The 18,510-nt window shown below is 41.6% G+C and overlaps 1 protein-coding gene across 6 annotated transcripts in view; it reads left to right on the plus strand.

Moving 5' to 3' along the window:
- Nucleotides 1-10,852: 10,852 nt before the first annotated feature.
- SLC4A7 (solute carrier family 4 member 7) overlaps nucleotides 10,853-18,510 on the plus strand; it is a 106,551-nt gene continuing 98,893 nt past the window's right edge. The window contains exon 1 of one of the 6 annotated variants that reach the window (XM_036886198.2): nucleotides 10,853-15,205. In XM_036886198.2, coding sequence (XP_036742093.2) covers nucleotides 15,158-15,205 — 48 coding nt within the window. In that variant the 5' untranslated portion in view covers nucleotides 10,853-15,157. The remainder of the gene's footprint in view (nucleotides 15,206-18,510) is intronic. The other 5 variants (XM_036886199.2, XM_036886197.2, XM_036886202.2 and 2 more) reach the window with 5 other exon arrangements.

Consider the following 18,510-nt stretch of genomic DNA (forward strand, 5'->3'; position numbering starts at 1 on the left):
CTAGAAGAGTTGATTTGGGAGTGGCAGGAAATGTTAGCCACTGGTAACAGGTGGTGTGTGAGCAGGGGGCATATTCAGGGATGGAGAATGAAGCTAAGCAAAGGAATGTTAGGAACTTAACCCTACTGTAAAACATAAACACACCCTTCAGAATTATCTCAGCTGAGGTGGGGAAAGCTGGGGCATCAGTCACTAGTAATGGCTGCTCCTGGGCATACTGATTCTCCCAAACTGCAGGAGGTATTTATAGGTAACACACCTTTCTGGGTTTAAGGAAATGGCCTCAGGGACAGAGGCAGATGCTGAGTGGAAGCCTGCAAATAAAGCCAGGAGGATATATTCAGGGACTTGTCAGTGTGGCCTCAGTCACAACGATGGTCCCAGACATTTTTCCTGCTGTGATATTACTATTGGCTTCCAACCCCAAGAATGTACCAAGTTGAGACTCATGTGTGAGCTGAGAAACCAGAGGAAACCATCCTGAGATCAGACATTTGAGTGTGGGCTAGGCATGGAGGGAAACAGAGCTGTCAGTAGCTTAACCATGCACCCGATGCTCTTGTGTGTGAGGACCCACAGAGGCAGTTTCCACCATTTATCCTTCTGATCATAAGACTCCTGAACTGGAGCAAAACAGCGGAGTGGAAAATTTCCAGGTGGCAGTTACGTTGGTCCTGTGCCAGGTGTATTATTCACTGCTCTCAAAGCCCCAGCTGGTTATTTACCACCCAACAAAAGGGGAAGAAAAGAGAAAAGTTCTGCTGATTTAATGTCACATTGTGCATGAGGTGTGAAAGATGAGACGATGTGATGGGGAAGAATGAGAAAAATTTCCCATGGTCCTTGTTTATTTTTATCACAAGACATCAATTATTTCTACCACTTTAGGGAAACAAGAATCTAAAGTGTTTTGATTCTTCCACGAAATATTGTTTGTTAAGCTCATATCTGAGGAAATAACATTTAATTGGCTCACTTCCTGAAGGGCTGGTTTCATATCCTTGACTCAGATTAGTGTTGTGATCGGGGACGGCTTTACTCCTTCCTCCCACAGAGAGCTGAAGGGCAGTCCTGGACTTCCATCACACACAACAAATACAAAAACAAGAAATGTCCTGACTCCAAAGTCCCCTTACGTTTTTACTAAGAAAATCCCCCTAAAAACAATCTGCGGAAAAAAATTCAGCCAAATCATATTGCTAAAGAGGAAGATGTTTATTTAATTCATTCGTTTAAGAAATCTTTATTACTGTGTGTAGTGTACAGGGTGCTGAAAGGGACATAGAAATGTGTAGACCGTATTTCTAGTCTTGTAGAACTTACTAGGTATTCAACACAGAAGGCACGAAAGTGATCAATTATAACCCAACTCAAAATGAACTGGTGCTCTGATGTCCTCTGAGGACATTAATAGTGCTGATAGCCCTTGTTTCATTAAATTTTATGCCCTTTATATTTCATGCCACAATATTTAGCAGGTTTAAAAAATTCTGCCTTCAATGGTTTTTATGACTTTCCCAACTCAAATGACAACTTTCTTATGGTCAGGAAGGGGATCTGAAGAGCTGTGCTTCCTAAACTTTAAGTGTGTATGACTGTCCACGATTCTGCATGTCCAAAAAGCTCTTCAGACCAGCTCTTGTATCCTCTATAGCCGGAGCTAAGGTGCTCAGCCAATCAGATTCATGATTGCCAAATTACCTTTGAAACTATCCTTCACATCTATTGCACCTGAAAGACAAGCTAGAGACTCATGCAGTACGGTCACACTTCATGTACTCAGAAAGTTGTAGGGTAAATGGAATGTGTTAGGATACCATCTCCCCAACATTTACCAGCCCATGACACCATTCTACATGCACAGGCTGAAAGATGAAACATAGGCATATGACCTGTGCTTTTTAAAGGGGATGAAACATGTGTGTTCAGAACTGATCCCTGGGCCATTCGTGCAATTGCTCATTAACATTTCCTCAGGGTTATGTTTGCTTTGTGGAATTAAAGTTCTTTTGTAAGGAAGGGTGTGGAACTGGCGCTCTGATCATGGACTCCAGAACCACTCTCAGGTCTCAAAGCTCTGTTAACAATTTCAGAACAATGAGTGGTGAGAGGCTGCTGCCAATCTGGTCTAGGCCAGCATGCTCAAAGCAGGCTTCAGCCTGCTCTGTTTGGTGCCTCTGGTCCCCATCTACCAGACGAATGTTGAAATGAACTCTACATGCCTCAGTCTGTGGTATCCCAGGTCTTTTTGTCCCACTGTGAGCCCCTCTGGTTGTCTGGTGCTTCCCATGCATGCCCAAACCACCCTCTGCATTCTCTCCTTTGACCCTGTCTTCTCTCCCTACCACATGTCCCACCCTTTGGAACTTTTCTTCCTCCCATTGCAACTCAAGTGATTTTACACGACACAGGTCTGTTCAAGTCACTCTCTGTCTTAAATGCCTCTAAATGGCTCCCTATTGCCCCCAGACAATATTGAAACTCCCTAACATAATGGAGAAAGCTCCCACTCCCCGCCTCCCAGCGCTGAAATGTGCATTCCCACTCCAGCCAGCCCCAGGGCTTGGAATGCTCCATGCTCTCCACCCCCAGTTCTTTGAGTGCTGTTTCCTCTGTCTGCACCCCAACTCTGGTTTTCTATCTCCTATACATTAGGTCTCACTTAGCAGTCTCTGTGTTTGGGACTCCTTCTTTGACCCCAGGACTGAAGCCACCAGGCTCTGCCTCTACTCGTCAACGTTCTCATACACTGCACATTAATCTCTCCTTGTTGGCTCTCCCTGTTAGAAAGAAGGGTCCATGGGGCTGGCACTGCCCTGTTTGTCCCATTCTCACAGCACACTCCCAACCCAGCACAGTGTGCTCTCAGTAGGGCTAGCTTCAGGAACATCTGGGAGACTGCCATGCATTTGGAGTTTAATATTTACCAATTGCTGTCTTGAGTTGCTTAGCCATTGGTGTTTTATGCATGAGGTCCAAGAACAATGGAGCATGCACCAGGGCTCGGAGGCCTGGCTCCCACCTGGTCCCACATCTTGGTATCCTCCTTCACCTCCACCGAGTGACCACCACTCCCTTCCACAGCCCCCTCCCCGACTTGGGTGCAGGAGCAAGGCGGGGTCAGGCAGGTTCTTGTGTGTGCCCACGTGTGGAGTCCTGCTCAGGAGCTGTAGTGCCTGTGAATCCCTGCACTCTCTCTGCGAGTACCCATGTGCCCAGGGGAGCACAGGGCTGCGTAGCAAGTTAAGACACAATGACAGGTTGAGAAGGAGACTGCAGAAGAAAGGAAAACACTTCTTTCCTGCTTTTTGACCAAGAGACCCTACATTTTCATTTTGCACTGGACTTTACAGGTGATGTACCTATCCCTAGCTGTCAGTGGGTATTTGTTGAATACCCATTCAAAGAAATGACTCAAAGAAATCTGATGAACCAAATGCATGTTTCTTCAAAGCAATCACTGAGAGAGATTTTCAAACAGTGTCATCATTTCCTAAATCATTTTTGGAACTTCTTTTTGAGAAAGTCACTCATTTGTTCAACAGTATTTTTTGCACACTTACTATGGGCCAGGTTCTGTTATGTTGCAGTGAGCTACTCAGACAAGGCTGTGGAAAATCTCTAATCCTTGGAAATGTCATGGGCTGGGTTTACTTTTCAGAAGAATTCAAAAGTCTGTGGGACCCACATCTGGTGCATAAAGTGGACCATAAAGTGAAATAATATTAACAGTACCACTTGGGACTAAAATAAATTTTATAACTATGGATCCATACATTTAAACATTGGGTTTTCTATGTGAGTAAACTGGTTCCGAAGGTAATTTCCAAATACATATTTTAAAAAGATTTTGAATTATTTTTAATGAAGCAAGAGTATGCCAAAGGGACTATGTTGGAGCAGAAATTACAATTTAAATGTAGACACTTTGGAGTAAATACATTTTTTTAAGAAAGCATTTTTTTTGGTAATCTCTATTTTCTTTTTTTGATTTCCTTACATACTGTTTTTCCCGTCTAACCCATACCATACACAAATATAATCCACACCTGATCAGAATGTGGTTATTAACAATAACCTTCCCTGATCACACTGGTCTTATGATCTTCACCATGATTTGTTTGCTGTTCTAGTACAGATTCCAAATTACAATTCTGTTCATCATTTTTGAAAACCAGTGATCACCTATTTATGTTACAGTACTTCTCCTATCTAGGCGGGCCCTCACTGGCTGTGTTATCTTAAGCTCTTTGTACTTTACTTTCCTCATAGGATTGTAGAGTGGACTGAATAGGTTAGCATCTGCAAAGACCTTAGAATACTACCTAGCATATGCTAAATGCCACATGAGAATTTTATTACAACAATTATTTTTATCTGGCCCTATGCATCTAGGCTAGGAGTAGGCAAACTTTTTCTCTAATGGGCCAGACAGTGGATATTTAAGGCTTTGTGAGTCAGATGACCTCTGTCACCACTACTCAAGCCTGCTGTTGTACTGCCAAAATCAGCCATAGACCATAAACAAATGAATGGGCATGCTATGTTCCAATAAAACTCTGTTTACAAAAATAGGTGGCTGATCAGCTTTGGCCTCTAGGCAATTCATTTGCTAACCCCAAGCTAGGCCTTTTTGATGAGCTGAGTGTGAATGGCTGGTGAAGTCTTAGCCAGGTCTCAAGAGTGGGGAGCAACCGTGACTTCAGGCATATGATATCCACATCCCAGTAGGAACTGTCTTGGAACAGGTTTCTTAAGTGAATAAACTGGCCCAAAGTGAGGGCAGAAGGGGCATCTCCATGGACTGTGCAGCTGGGGTTGGTGGAGGTAGTAGAGTAGATAGTCTACAACTAAAGAACTCCATGTATTTCACTCTCCAGAATTAGTATGGCCTGACAAAATGATTCAGTGATCATTTTATAGACACCTACCTGCTCAGTGCCTATGTATGTAAAGGTTTACTGTAATTCCACAGTAAGTTTATTGCATACTCCTATATACCTACACAAATGCCATATTTCAACCAGTTAATATTCAATAGTTATCTCTAATATAGTTACTTTTAAATAGAGAAAAGTTTAAGGGGGGAGTTGTACACCCCAGATTTCTATAACATTATTTGCCCTTATAGTTCTTGGTGAGCCTAAATATTAGGAGAAAGTAGAACCCTTTTCAGTCATACTGGCCCTTGACCTGCTTGACAATCACAACCCCCTGGACCTGGCCTCAAACGAGGCAAGAAGTTGTCTTGTATTCTTTTTCCTATATCAGATCAGCATGCCATATGCTTACTTAAGTAATAGATATTATCTATATAGATAGGTAGATATGGACAGAATATTTGTTTTCTTTATGAGTTTGATGTCTTAATGCGTTTGGCAGTCAGCATGTCCTCTTTTGTAATGTACTCTTCTCCTCAAGGTGACAAAAGGTCCCTGCCAGAGTACAATGCATTTTAGGTTCACATTATGCTTCCTTGATATGGGGTTTTTCCTACAATCCTGAGAATGATTCAGACTTAAACTGGACTCTTATCAGATACAGCAAAACGAATTTTGATTCACTGATTGGTTGATTCAAAAAATAGCTACTCAGCTCCTAATCACATATGCCAGATACCATTCCAGTCCCTGGAGGGGCAGAAATAAATTGACACTATCTCTGCTGTCATAGAACTTACTGGTTGGTATTAGAGGCAGACATTAAACAAGTCATCCAACAGGTAAGGATAGCATGTAATTAGAACTAACAGGAAGTGCTAGAAAGGAAATGAGAGTTTATAATAAAATTTCTCAAACTTGCTGGTCATAAAACTCATCCAGGCCCCTTGTTAAAATGATGAATTCCTTGGCCCCATCCCATATCTGCTGAATCATAATCTCTAAGGAAATCCATATATTCCATAAGTACCCCAGAGAATACTATGAACAAGCAGATTTGGGAAACCCTGGTCTAAGAGCATTTAAAACAGAGACAAAAACTCCAGCTTCCAACCAGGCAGTAATCTTAGAGGCTTTCATTCCAAAGAAGGATTATTTGGCAAGTCTTTGAAGATCTGTAATAATAATTGGTAGAAAGCTTCCAATTCAGATTAGTGTTTGCTGATGCTGATGACCTATGGACTTAAATAACCACCTTTATGAACCCCTCATTAGGTTACTAGGCAATGAACTACCCTACCAACTGGGTTTAGTTTCCTAGACATGAGACTCTCTGAAGCTTCTGTAGTTTTCTTCATTAAAATACATATTTTTTTCTTAGCCAGAAAAGATATCATTGAGAATATTTACTCTAATAACTTGATAGTCTTCTCCTTTCGGAGCCCTGTAGTATCCTCAGCCGACCGCTTGGCAGGCCTTTGTTTAACCCATTCAGTTTTAACTTGGCCTCAATGAGAGAAGCAGTGCCTCTTAAAAGGTTATGATTATCCATTTACTGCAGTCACACTAGTTTTAGCTACCATGAACGTATTTGGCTTTGTAAAACTGCTGTTTAACTGTGAAATATTCCTATTGTAAAACATTGTAAGTTTTCCATTAGCATTTTAACGTTTTCCCTTAACAACACTGTCTACAAAAGGAATTTCTTCATTGTGGAAATTTGTAGAAACCTATAAAAAGTAAAACTAAAAAGTCACTTGTAATCCTACTACCTAGCAATAGTAACGGTTAACATTTTAGTCTGTTTCCTTTTAATTGTCTTATTGTTATTTTTTAATTTGTTACTTTCAACTGATCATTCATTGATAATTAGTTATTATACTCTGTATCAAGTTTGTTTCCAGATATTTTAACAAAACTTGATACCATGAGTATTTTCTTATTAAAATTCAGAATGTCTTTTTGTTGAGTACTTTATATTCCATCACATGGATATGTAAACATTTATTTAATAATTTTTCATTGCTTCACTTTTATATGGTCTTTAATTTTTCACTTTCATATATAACATTGGCATAAACCTCTTTGTATATAAATCTATGCTCATGTCTATGACTCATCTTGCAGAACAGTCCTAGTCAAGAAATTACTGAGTTGAAGGACATGCTTTTTTTTTTGACTGTTAATACATGTTGTCAAATTGTTTATTAGGAAGATTGTACCAATTTAGGTCCAAAGAGTGTCTTTAGAGGGAGAAGCTAGAGATTATTCTTGACTAGATGGATCCACTGGGACCAGGAAGCAGTAGGAAATGAATGTGACTTATGGATATAGGAATTAGCTTCCTTGTGTTCTGTGATTCCAGCCTTGTATTCCTCACAATATATTTTCACAAATGAATATCACAGATAGAACATGGAAAGAACCATATCAACCTGTCTCTGACAGTGCAGCAGAGCCTTGAGGAACATGTGCTACCGATGTTACTCATGGTTACCAGTCATGCCATCTTTATAGACAAAGGGTAGCTTATGCCTGGAGCCATGGTCTGTATCTCCACTCATATTTTAAGCACTATTACTTGGCATTTAAAAGGGAGATAAACTGGTGTGTCATTGGTGAATAATAATAGTGGTATTTGCAGGGGATATATTCTTAGTCTTCAAATGGAAACATTCCCAAATTCTCTGTGCTTTTTCTGGTTAATGGTCTTTAAGAAAAGATGAAATGCTGGTGTGTGTATTTTCATACTTTGTAAAATAACTTTTTCATCATTCCCTCTCCACTCTCAACTTCCAGTTGTGCATAATGTCTCATTGGACATCAGTTATGAAAAGCAAGGAAAAGGAAAGCTTACCACTTCTCAATCCTAGTTAACCCTAAGTTTTAAGGAGTTGTCAGCATGCCCAGTAACCTGTGAAGAATTTGCTATTCCATCAAATGAATCAGTTAGTATAAGAAAGGAACCAGAATTTAAGTGAATAAACATATTTATTTGAATAAGCTTGTGTTGCCTGTTTGTGTATGTGTATGAGAGAGAGAGAGAGAGAGAGAGAGAGAGAGAGAGAGAGAGAGAGAGAGAGAGAGAAAGTAGGCATTCTGTTTCACACACAAGCACAGGTTACTTGCTTGAATCCTCTTGGAATATTCATAATCATCCCATTTTTAAGATAATCTAAAAACTAACAGGAAAAAGGAGACTTCAGTTCTGAATTACATATGCACAAACTTGGCTTCAAGCAGTGAAAATGACAGTCATCTGCAGGATGCCTACAGAGCATTCAGAAGCACCCCAAGGGCTTAAGTGCTCTCTTGATCTGATTTCTCTCCACTGTCTGTTGGCAATTCATTACCAGCCTGAGTTTAACAAAGCTACAGAACAAAAGATATTCCAACTGGTGTAGGTTGGGAAGGACCCCTAATTATAGGGAGCAGTCTTTAAGAGAGGTCCTTCAGGAGAGGTACAGCATAGGTGTGGGGCTGGAGTAGAAGCTGTAAGACAGGTAGAAGCTGCTTCTAGCACAGGAGGAGGCCTCCACACAGCAAGAGCCCTAGAAAGCACCATCTCCAGGGCTTCCTGTGGTTAAAGAAGGCATAGCATCAATTTTGTCAAGGTTTTTTTTTCAGTCTATTACCTTATTTGGCCTTTGCAACAGCTTTGAAATAAACAGAACAAATAGCATAGGCCTATGATCCTTTATTCAAAACCCTTAGAGCCAGATATTTTAGATTTCAGAATATTTCAAAATTTAAACAAGTGATATAATGCCAATTATCTATGTCATAAACACCCTCAAGAGGGTCTGGGACAACATCCTGTTATCAGACAAATTGATATTTCAGTAATAAGACATTTGGGTATTCACAATAAGGAAGTAAAGACTATAAACAGCCTCATGTCAGTTTAGGGTAGATTTTTGCAGCCAAGTGATTTACGAAAAACTACTAATTTTTCAGAGATATATGGAGTTTGCAGTTGAGAATAAGAGATTACGGCCTCAATTAGCCCATTTTACAGATGAGGAAACAAGTCCAGAGGCATTAAATGGCATGCTCAATGTCCTGTAAGTAAAGTTTTTATTTGCTTATTTATTTATTTTATTTATTTTACATCCCATTTTAGATTATCTTAAAATGGGATGACTGAGAATATTCCAAGATGATCTAAACCAAACCAAGTGCTTATTTTAACATTAATGCAGAGTAACATTTTAAGAAATTTACTTCCATGACAAGAAATGTTTTCTTCCATCTCTGCCTTCCTAAAAGTCTATTATATCTTTATCTATGTTTCTCAGAATGGGACCTTGGGATTTTAGATTTCCCCCCTTGGTTCAGATGAGTTCTTCTCCAAAATTCATTGTAGTCTCAGTCATGGACCTGGTTGAAAGGATTATTTCCATAAATGAGGTATTCATTGAAATTTAACTGTATATAAAGAGTGGTCCTGAGAAGAAGAAAAAAAAGAGCAACTAGGATCTTTTAAACACTTCTCAAGCCCAAGTGTTAAGAGGAACAGTCTTTGGAAAACAACCAAAATTTAAACCACACCCAGGTGTACTTAAGGTGTGACCAAAAATGACTCTGACTTCTAAAGAACTCTGCCTAAATCAAATGTGTAACAATGTTTTAAAGAAGTTTGCTGGCACATCTCAAAGTGACAAAGTACATTATTCTGTATGCACTTGTACCTGTTACTCAATGGTAGATTAGTTTTCCAGCCAATGTCTGAGCAAACTAAATGATGACCAATGACTTGAACTGATTCAGAAAAAAATCAGTGTTAGTAAAGAAACAGTGAACTGAGTGGTAGCCAGTCTAGAATTCAGTTCCAGGAGCCTTACTAATTTGCAGTTATTTGACCATGATAGTGCTTATAGTCTTTGGTTTCCATAATTGTAGTTTCCCTATGAATATATATGTGCATCAAAGAATTCAGGAACATACAAATAGTTTTGCATGCATTACTAAGAAACCAAAATAATTGAAAAGGATCCATTGAAGCACTAAAATTATTATTCTATTATGGATGCTGGGATATATGGTGTTTAAGCGCAACAACACAGAACTACTGTATAATCATAAGTATGTAAAAACCATCCACTAATTTCAGATTACAAAATCTGTGGGTGTGTAGTATACATATTTATTGTTTTATGCCAAGTTTATTGAGGTATTGCACATTACACAAAATACATCCTTTTTAGTGTAGAGTATTAAGTTTTGACAGATGCGTACACACAATTGTGCAACTACCATCATGATAGAGAAATACAACAGTTTCATCACTGCAGAAAGTTCCCTCTTGTCCCTCTGCAGTGAATACCCAGTCCCTAGCCCTAAATCCTGGCAACCAGTGATTTGTTTTCTGTTTCTTGTTTTCCTTGAGAATGTCACATAAATGGATTCAGACAGAATGTAGCCTTTTGAAGCTGGCTTCTTTAAGTTTAGCACAATTCATTTTCTATTAATCTATATTGTTTTGTCAGTAGTTTTTTCTTTTTGTTGCAGATTGGTATTCCATTGTTCGGATGTACCACAATTTATCCATTCACTCTCATTTGTCCATAATTCATATTAAAGGGCATTGGCATTATTTCCAGTTTATTCATTCCATTATGAATAAATTTTCTATAAACATTTATGTATAGGTTTTTCCCTATGAAAATAATTGTATTTCTCTTGGGTAAATACTTGGGAGTAGGACTGTATTTCTTTTTTCAACATCCCTTGACTAATTTAACAATTTAAAGACGTTGTATCTTTCCATACAAGTAATGGGGAAAGACTGACACAATTATCTGTGAAATTTAAACCAAAGAAAGTACTTTGCCTAAATTATATTGATATTTGAAGTTAAGGTGATATTAAGGGAACTTCTGAAATACCAATTCAGGATTCTTCCAAGTAGATTATCCCTAAAGACATGTTTATAAGAATAAACCAAATCCCATTGCCTACATAAAGTTTAAAAATATGTAACATTTAAAATTAGATTTTTTAAATATAGAGAAATATAAAGAAACAAAATATGACCCTTGTTTTTATTGCTCACATAGCTCTCATTGATATTAAAATACGAAGAATAAAGCAATAAAGACAGGTACTTTTACATTGTCCATTGACATCTATTAGTAGCAGTGGCTTAACTTCCAGAGGTAACAGATATACTGATGTAAACATAAAATTTTTCTTTTTACTTACAAAAAGAATCATAGTATACCAACTGTTACTCAGTTTACCTTTTTTGGGGGGAGGGCAGGAGGGAGGAACTTAATAATATTGATAATGTATCTTGAAACACTTTCCTTATCAGCACTTACCTAACTCATTCTTTTGATGCTGAAGAACTTTATTTCATCATTTGAAGTACCAAAATATATTTAACTGATCCTCCTTATTGACATACTGCCAGTTTTTCTACCACAAATGTTTCAGTGAACATATCTGAATACACACTGTACCCACCACTTTTAATTAGCGAAAGCAGATTAAAATGCCTTTTTTAAATTTCCTGAGGCATCGACTTAAGCTTTTTTCCTTTGGCTACTTTTTATTAAGACTTTATTTCTTAAAAGCAACTTTAGGTTCACAGGAAAATTGAGGGGAAGGTACCGAGATCTGTTTCCTTTATACCCCCTGCCTCTACACATGCATGGCCTCCCCATTATCAACATTCTCCATCAGAACGGTGTTTTTGTTACAATAGACGAATCTACATTCTACATCATTGTCACTGAAAGTTCATAATTTACAGGTTCACTCTTGGTGTACATTCTGCGGGCTTAGGCAAATGTACAATGTTATGTCTCCATCATTATGGTATACAGAGTAGTTAGGTGTGCTAGATGCTCTCATTTAATCTTCGTTGCAAATCCATGAGGAGAGTACCACTATTACTTTCAAAGAGGGTTGGAGAGGTGAGGTAATTTGCCTAAAGACAATTAGCATGAACGGAATCAGCCCCAGGCAGTTTGTCTCAGGAGCAGGAATGCTTCACCTTTGGGCATCCTGCTTCTACAGATCAATGCCCTTTATCTTGCCGTTACCTCTGCCTGTATTTCCTTCCCCCACCCTACCCCTTATTTGGTGAAGTTATACCATTATCATTCATGACTCAGTTCAAATCTACTTGATTTCTCTGCAGATTTTCAGCTTTTTCCCACAGCTGGCAGCCCCCATCTCCTTCTGCCTCTAGCAAAAGTCATCTCATTCTCTTACAGTGAAATCCCCATGACTGTATCAGAGCTGAACACATAGTATTGCTGGCAGTGGTTTGTATATTCATATATTCTCCTCTGAACTTCATCAGATCAGGGACCAGGGCTGGTTTTTGTTTTAAATTTATCTGTGGGCTTAGCCTACAGAAGTAAGGAGCAACATTTTTTTTTTTTTCAACAATTTACCTTCTGTCTTTCCCCTGGTGAGGCTGCCCTGGTGCTCTTACTAAACCCTATTCCAAGGACTTTAGCTTTCCTTATAGGAGCAAATGATTGGGAACATTTAAATTTCAGCTATGACCAAGAAGAGGCAATGAAGAAACACATAGTTGTTAAAGAATCCTCTGCGAAAGGTCAAGGATGGTTCCAGGTTTTCCAAAGGACAAAGAAGCTGCTATTTGACTTTAGAAAATATGCCCTGCCTCATAGAGAACTGTTGGAGGAAGATTACTGGATGATTATTTGCTCCTCAGGATGAAGATCTTGCCAAGAGGTTGTATCCAAGTCCCTGTTAGTATTACCTACTGCTCCAGAAACTGAGGAAGTTCCTGAACTTGGGATATAGCAAAATGTCATTAATTTTAGGTGCTGCAAGTTCATTATTAGCAACGTATTTAGGTTCACATTCACCTTTGTTTAGCAAATGTTCCCCCATGCTACATTTTGGATGAATATTTAAAATACTGAAGAGGACAATTTGCTTTTCAGCACCTTGGAACATTTTATAGCTATCTCTATTTGCACAAAAGCAATTTTCACACATTATTTTCTTTACTCAATACACCCATCACCTCAGGATGAACTCTGGCTGAGTCTGAATTAAGTGGGTAATTAAGAGTAATAATAAATTCTATAATTCAGGTCTTTCCTACATTATCTTTTTAGTAGTTGGGATGAAGTGAGGAGTGGAAAAAGTGTATGGCAACACAGAAGTCACTCAAAAAAGGATTGTGGACTAAATAAACTTGGGGCTTACTTATTTTTCGTAAGATGGAGGAGGAGAAACTCATTTTCTAGCATGGTCTCCTGAGTGTGTATTTGTGAGGCCTTCAAGGGTCTTGGCTCCTGCTTTGTTCCCATTGCTCCTTTGGCCACATCCTCAGCTGTCACATAGGATGCTCTTAGATCTTAAAGGATGTTAGGTCCCCACTCGCCATATTCATTCAATTAACACATGTGCTGAGAGCTTACAAGGGCCAAGCACTCTTCTAGCACACTAGGAATGTAACAGCAAACAAAGTAGACAAAAAAATTGCTGCTTGTGTGTTTACATGGAGGACACACACACCTGTGTGTGTGTGCGTGCGTGTGTATACAGACAAGAAGCCATAATTAAGCATAAACTATATAGAATGTTGTAAAAGAATAAGTGCAATGCAGAAAGGGGATAGACCAATTATGTACACCAATTGCAATTTTATGGTAGGGGAGGTTCAGAACTAATTCTTCAATATAAATCATATTTACTGTAGAGAGTGATGGTATGGGCACAAGTGACTGGTGCCTAAAACAATTTTAGGAGGCTTTTTTTTTTTTTTTTAATTCCAGCTCTCCTCTTTCTTCCAATTCTTTACTTTTCATTCTGGTTTCATCTTGTATTCCTTTTATTGTTGTTCATTTGTCCTTAATGAGGCACTAGAATGGTGCAATAGAAAGAGTAGTTACATTAACCAGGACCTAAAACCAGTTATCTTGGTAAGCCTCAGCTTCCACATTTGTAAAATGGAGATAGTAAAACATTTTGTAGTGTGTGAGGATTAGAGATGAAGCATGTTTGCAAAACGTCACAGTCTCTAATTTCAGGCCCCTTTAAATGGTAGATATTATTAATAGCAGCACATACTCTGCTCTTTTGCAAGTTAAGTGTATAGTGTTCGCCAGCCTCAACGCAACTCTCTGGGAAAGTTAGAACAGGAGGGGACTAGAAGCCGAGCCAGGAACGAGTCATCCAGCATCCTTAACTTTCTGACAAAGACTTTACTAATATCCTCTAGGAGATGGGGAGGATATGCGCCCCAGACCTACCGTGAAACTGTTTCCTTCCACTTCTCAACTAATTCTTTTGTCATCTTTAAAACTTTGCACGGTAACTCTGAACAAGAATGTTTTTAACAAGCATGCTATGTGTCAGACACGTTCACGGAAATGCACTGGATCCTTGACCGAGCCTATGCGGCAGGTAGCGTTACCCCCCAGATGAGCTGTGGGTATTTGACGGTGGACTTCGGGGTGTGGCGCCCGTCGAGGGCGCAAGCGCACGAGGAGGTCTGGTCAGGAGTGCCCCTCTTTCCAGGCCCCAACTGGCGTTCAATCCTACTGAATTGAGAAAGAAAACCTTGCGGAGTCGCGAAGACCCGTTAGTTCCGTGAGGGTTCCAGTGAGCGTCCATGAAGAGTGGCGACCGCCTTCCCTCTGCCTCTAAAGTATATAGTTTGTAGCAAGAGGCGGGGGTGACCGTCACCCCGCTTCCGAACCCCAGAGGAACCTCCGACGCCAAAAACGAGTTAATTAGTTTCGGCCGGCTAAGATTTTACAAAGAGGGGCGGGGCCTCCTGAGGAGCTGCCGGGGGCGGGGCGCCTGCGGGGCTCAGAGAGCCGCCGACTGGGTGGGACACACGCCCGTTCCGCCTCCTCCCGCCCCGCCTCCGGGAGGCCTAGCGGAGGAGCCCGCGGGGCCACACGGCAGGGTGGGCGTGACGCGGAGGCGGGGTGGGGGCGTGCCGGGGCGGGACCGGTGCTGCACGCGTCACGGCCTGCGGCCCCGCCCCCGAGCCCTACGCGGCGGCCTCCTTTGCCCCCGCCTCGTCTCCCGCTCACTCGGTTATCTCTCCACGTTCCACGCTCCGGCCTCTCCGCGCGGCGAGAGCCAGCCCCGCAGCCGCCGTGCGCACACGCGCGTTCCGCGTTTCGCGCGCCCCGCTCTCCCCGCTCTCCCCACGCACGCGCGCCTCTAGCCCGGACGCACGTTCGTTTCCCCGCGCGCGTCGGGTCTCGAAGGCGGCGGGCGGACCGCGCGGGGAAGTAGCGTAGCGGCCGCCGCGGGCTGACCGGCGGGCCATGGAGGCGGATGGGGCCGGCGAGCAGATGAGACCGCTACTCACCCGGGTAAAGAGCAGGGTGAGGGCGCCGCGGGCGGCGGGGGCGCGGAGCTAGGCAGACAAAGGCGGGGGCGCGGCGGGCGTCGCGGTCCGGCCACCTCGTCCCGGGCCCCGCGCCCTGCTGCCTTCCCGCAGCCGGCACGCCTCGCCAGCCCCTTTGTGTGGCCGCCCGGGGCGCGGGTGCGAGGGTCGGGCGGCCGCTACGCCGACGAGGCCCGGCCGGGGGTGGCTGGCAGCGCGCCGCCGGCATCCTCGCACCCGCATCCTCGGCCCGGCGCGGCCGCGACCCCGACCATCCCTCCCCCTTCTCTCCGCAGTGCTCGCTTCCCTCCCCCGCCCGGGGCAGGATTCCGGTTGCTTTGCGCTGGAGTTCAGATTAGCCCCGCGAACCCATCCTTCCGCTCCCTCTGAGGAGGAGCGCGGCTCCACCTGTCTCTAGCCCCGGGCGGTGGTGACGGGCCGGGGTGGATCTTCCCTCTTTCTTCCCGGCTCCCAGCCCGGCCCGCGCGGTGTGCTTTGTTCGGGGAGTTCTCCCGCCGCGTGGACGACCCGCCTTCCGTAGGGCCGAGGCTTCTTGTCGCTGCTGACTCTGCCTGGTCCGCCGCCGCCTCTTTTGGCGAGAACCGGAGGAGTGCCCTCCCTCCCCAGGCCAAGTAGAGGAGGAAGGCGTCCGGAGCCCTCTGTGCCGCTCCTCCTTACATCAGCCGAGCAGCGCCGCGGATCCCGGGAGGCAGGCTTCGGCTTCGGGGTTGGAGGGGAGCGGGGGCGGGCTTTCCAAAGGCTGGTGTCGCGGTTTGCCGTTTTGGACGGTGGCCTCTGCTCGAGAAACTGACTTCCTGCTTTCCTGTAGAACACACGTGTCCCCACAGTTGATTCTCTTCTCCCTTCGTAGTTCCTGACTCACAGGGCATGGAGGTGTTAGAAATTTTCCGGCTTCCAACTCTTACTCTGTGACCAGCGAAGGAGGGAAAGGAAGGGTACGGTGAAAAAATTTACAGGCTTTCGCAACTAACAGGGAAATTGCTTTTCACGTGTTTTTATTAAAAAGTTTTCCTTAAACTAGACCCTTCCCCCACCTTTTTAAAGATTATTGTAAGGCCCTGGAGAGTAGTCATTCATTGTTTCAGTGTGTTCACTTACAAATTCTCAAAACATGGAGAAAAACTGAGTCTCCAGACAGTGAAGTCATTTAGCAGTGGTTTTTGGGAAAATCAGTCACAGTGACAGTAATGGAATACGGAAAGCTCGTCCTAAGGAATCTCCTGTAGTTAGTTCTTTGTGTGGCCTTTGAATGACCTATGTTTTGGTGTGTTTTTTAGTACCTTCTGTAATAGTGTGTGTCAGATATGGTGACGTCTGTGCTTACCTTTATTATTTGCAGATTTTCAGTGCAGCGCAGTAAATTAGAGCATCTGAATTGTCATAAATCTGGATAGAATCTATTCTGTCTTCTCAAATATTGCCTATTTAGCTAGCAGAAGAAGCATATATCCCATTGCCTTCCAAATCATTCATTCATTGCAATAACTCTTAGAAAATATTCTGTAGTGTCCAGCAAGACAGAACCAGGCAGTTCTGCTCTAACAGAACATACATTCAAATGAGGGAGACAAATGACAAAGGAATTATCAAACACTGTTATTTTTAACGGCATGAAAAGGGAGCACTTTGGAAGGGTATATGTATACCTCCTAAATCTTTGGGAATGTAAGACATGGCTGCTGCAAACATAAATCAGTAATAGAAATCAAATGCAATACGCTATTACATAGTCTAAAAATAGAATGAGAGAAGTGTTGATTGAAGTAGGGAACACTGACTCAAAAACTGGAAAGAGGAACTGTTTGCATTGATAAAGTTACATCTTTGCTCACTGATTTTTCCCTTGGTAAGCGAAAGTCATAAAAATGGAGGATTATATATTCATCAATCATTGCTTCTCAATTTTACAACTAGTTGCTTAGCATAGTCAAAAAAGTAAAATGTAATTAATATTCAAAATACCGTGTTGGTTATGTAATCGTGCAAAAAATCTTGAATAAATTGGTGGCAGTTTATATTACTCAGAAACTGGAGCCCATCTGTTTTATATTTTAGTCTCTTAAGGTTTCTTCTGCTCTTAAAATTCTTTAAGTTTCATTGGTTATGGTTTTGGGGTAGAAAGAAAAGTCATCTATCTTATAAAAAAAATGCAACCTTTGTTTTGTTTCAAAAACTCATCATTATAGACCTCCCTTCAGAGCTGATTTGAACTGTCAGTCTTATTCTGTGGTATAGGTTAAATCCTGTTACAGCAAATAGCACTATTTAGACGTTTCCCAAGTTTTAGCAAACGTTCTTTCTTCCAGGCATTAACACAGTTCCATTACCACTGAAGTTTGGGGGCTGTTCTGCGAATTTTGGTGTTATACGATTTCATTTTATGGGTGTTTATTAAGTGTCTCCTAGGTGCCAGGCCCTGGGGATGTAGGTAAGCAAGGTAGACACAGTCCTAACCTCATTGAGTTTATTTTGGCATGTATAGCAAACACAGTCACAGCATTTGCATTCCTGCTAATTCCATTTGTGAGCACTAGTTAAAACATTTTCATGAGTCTGTTAGCAATACTTTAAAAGAAGCAGTCATCAGAATAAATAAAAGATATTAACAACCCAGTATGAATTCAGTGGTGATTGGCAAGTAGAAGGTTTTTTGGTAGGCCTTTAAATAACCATTTCTCTCTTTGGGTATCTGTGGTTGGGGTATTGACAGCTCTAGAGATAATATGCACATTATTAGGATTTTAGTTATTTTGTTTTTGCCTTATAGTTGGTATATCTGGGCCACAGTACACAGAGTTGTAATAAAGGGAAAGACAGCAAATCTGCCATCTGTCCAAATGAAATTGGGATATTTGAGTTGAAGAATTGTTTTATTTGGTCACTGAGACTGGGAAGTAGACAGGTTTTCATATATGAGAGGCTTAGGGTATAGAAGTTTGAGTATTTTTTTACATGAGACTCGTTACTTGAGTAGGTTAAAATCGAAAGCCAAAGTAACCTGGTATTGAAGGAACCTGGTGTATATTATTTTAGTGGTATGTGGTGTGCTAACCAGTATATTCTAAAACCTTGTGTTTAGACTTGTCAACATCCTGTAATGGGTTGTGTTTCTTCCTCTTTACTTCCTCTTCTTTCATACTGTATTTTGCCACAAATATGATCTTAAAGTGGATCTGCAACTGACAAAATGGGCCATTTATATAAAGGAGCATAGAGGTGATTCATGGGGTTCATGCTATAGGCAGTGTGACTTTTGATTTACTATAGCTT

This window comes from Manis pentadactyla, chromosome 14, assembly GCF_030020395.1.
Source record: "Manis pentadactyla isolate mManPen7 chromosome 14, mManPen7.hap1, whole genome shotgun sequence".
Lineage (NCBI taxonomy): Eukaryota > Metazoa > Chordata > Mammalia > Pholidota > Manidae > Manis > Manis pentadactyla.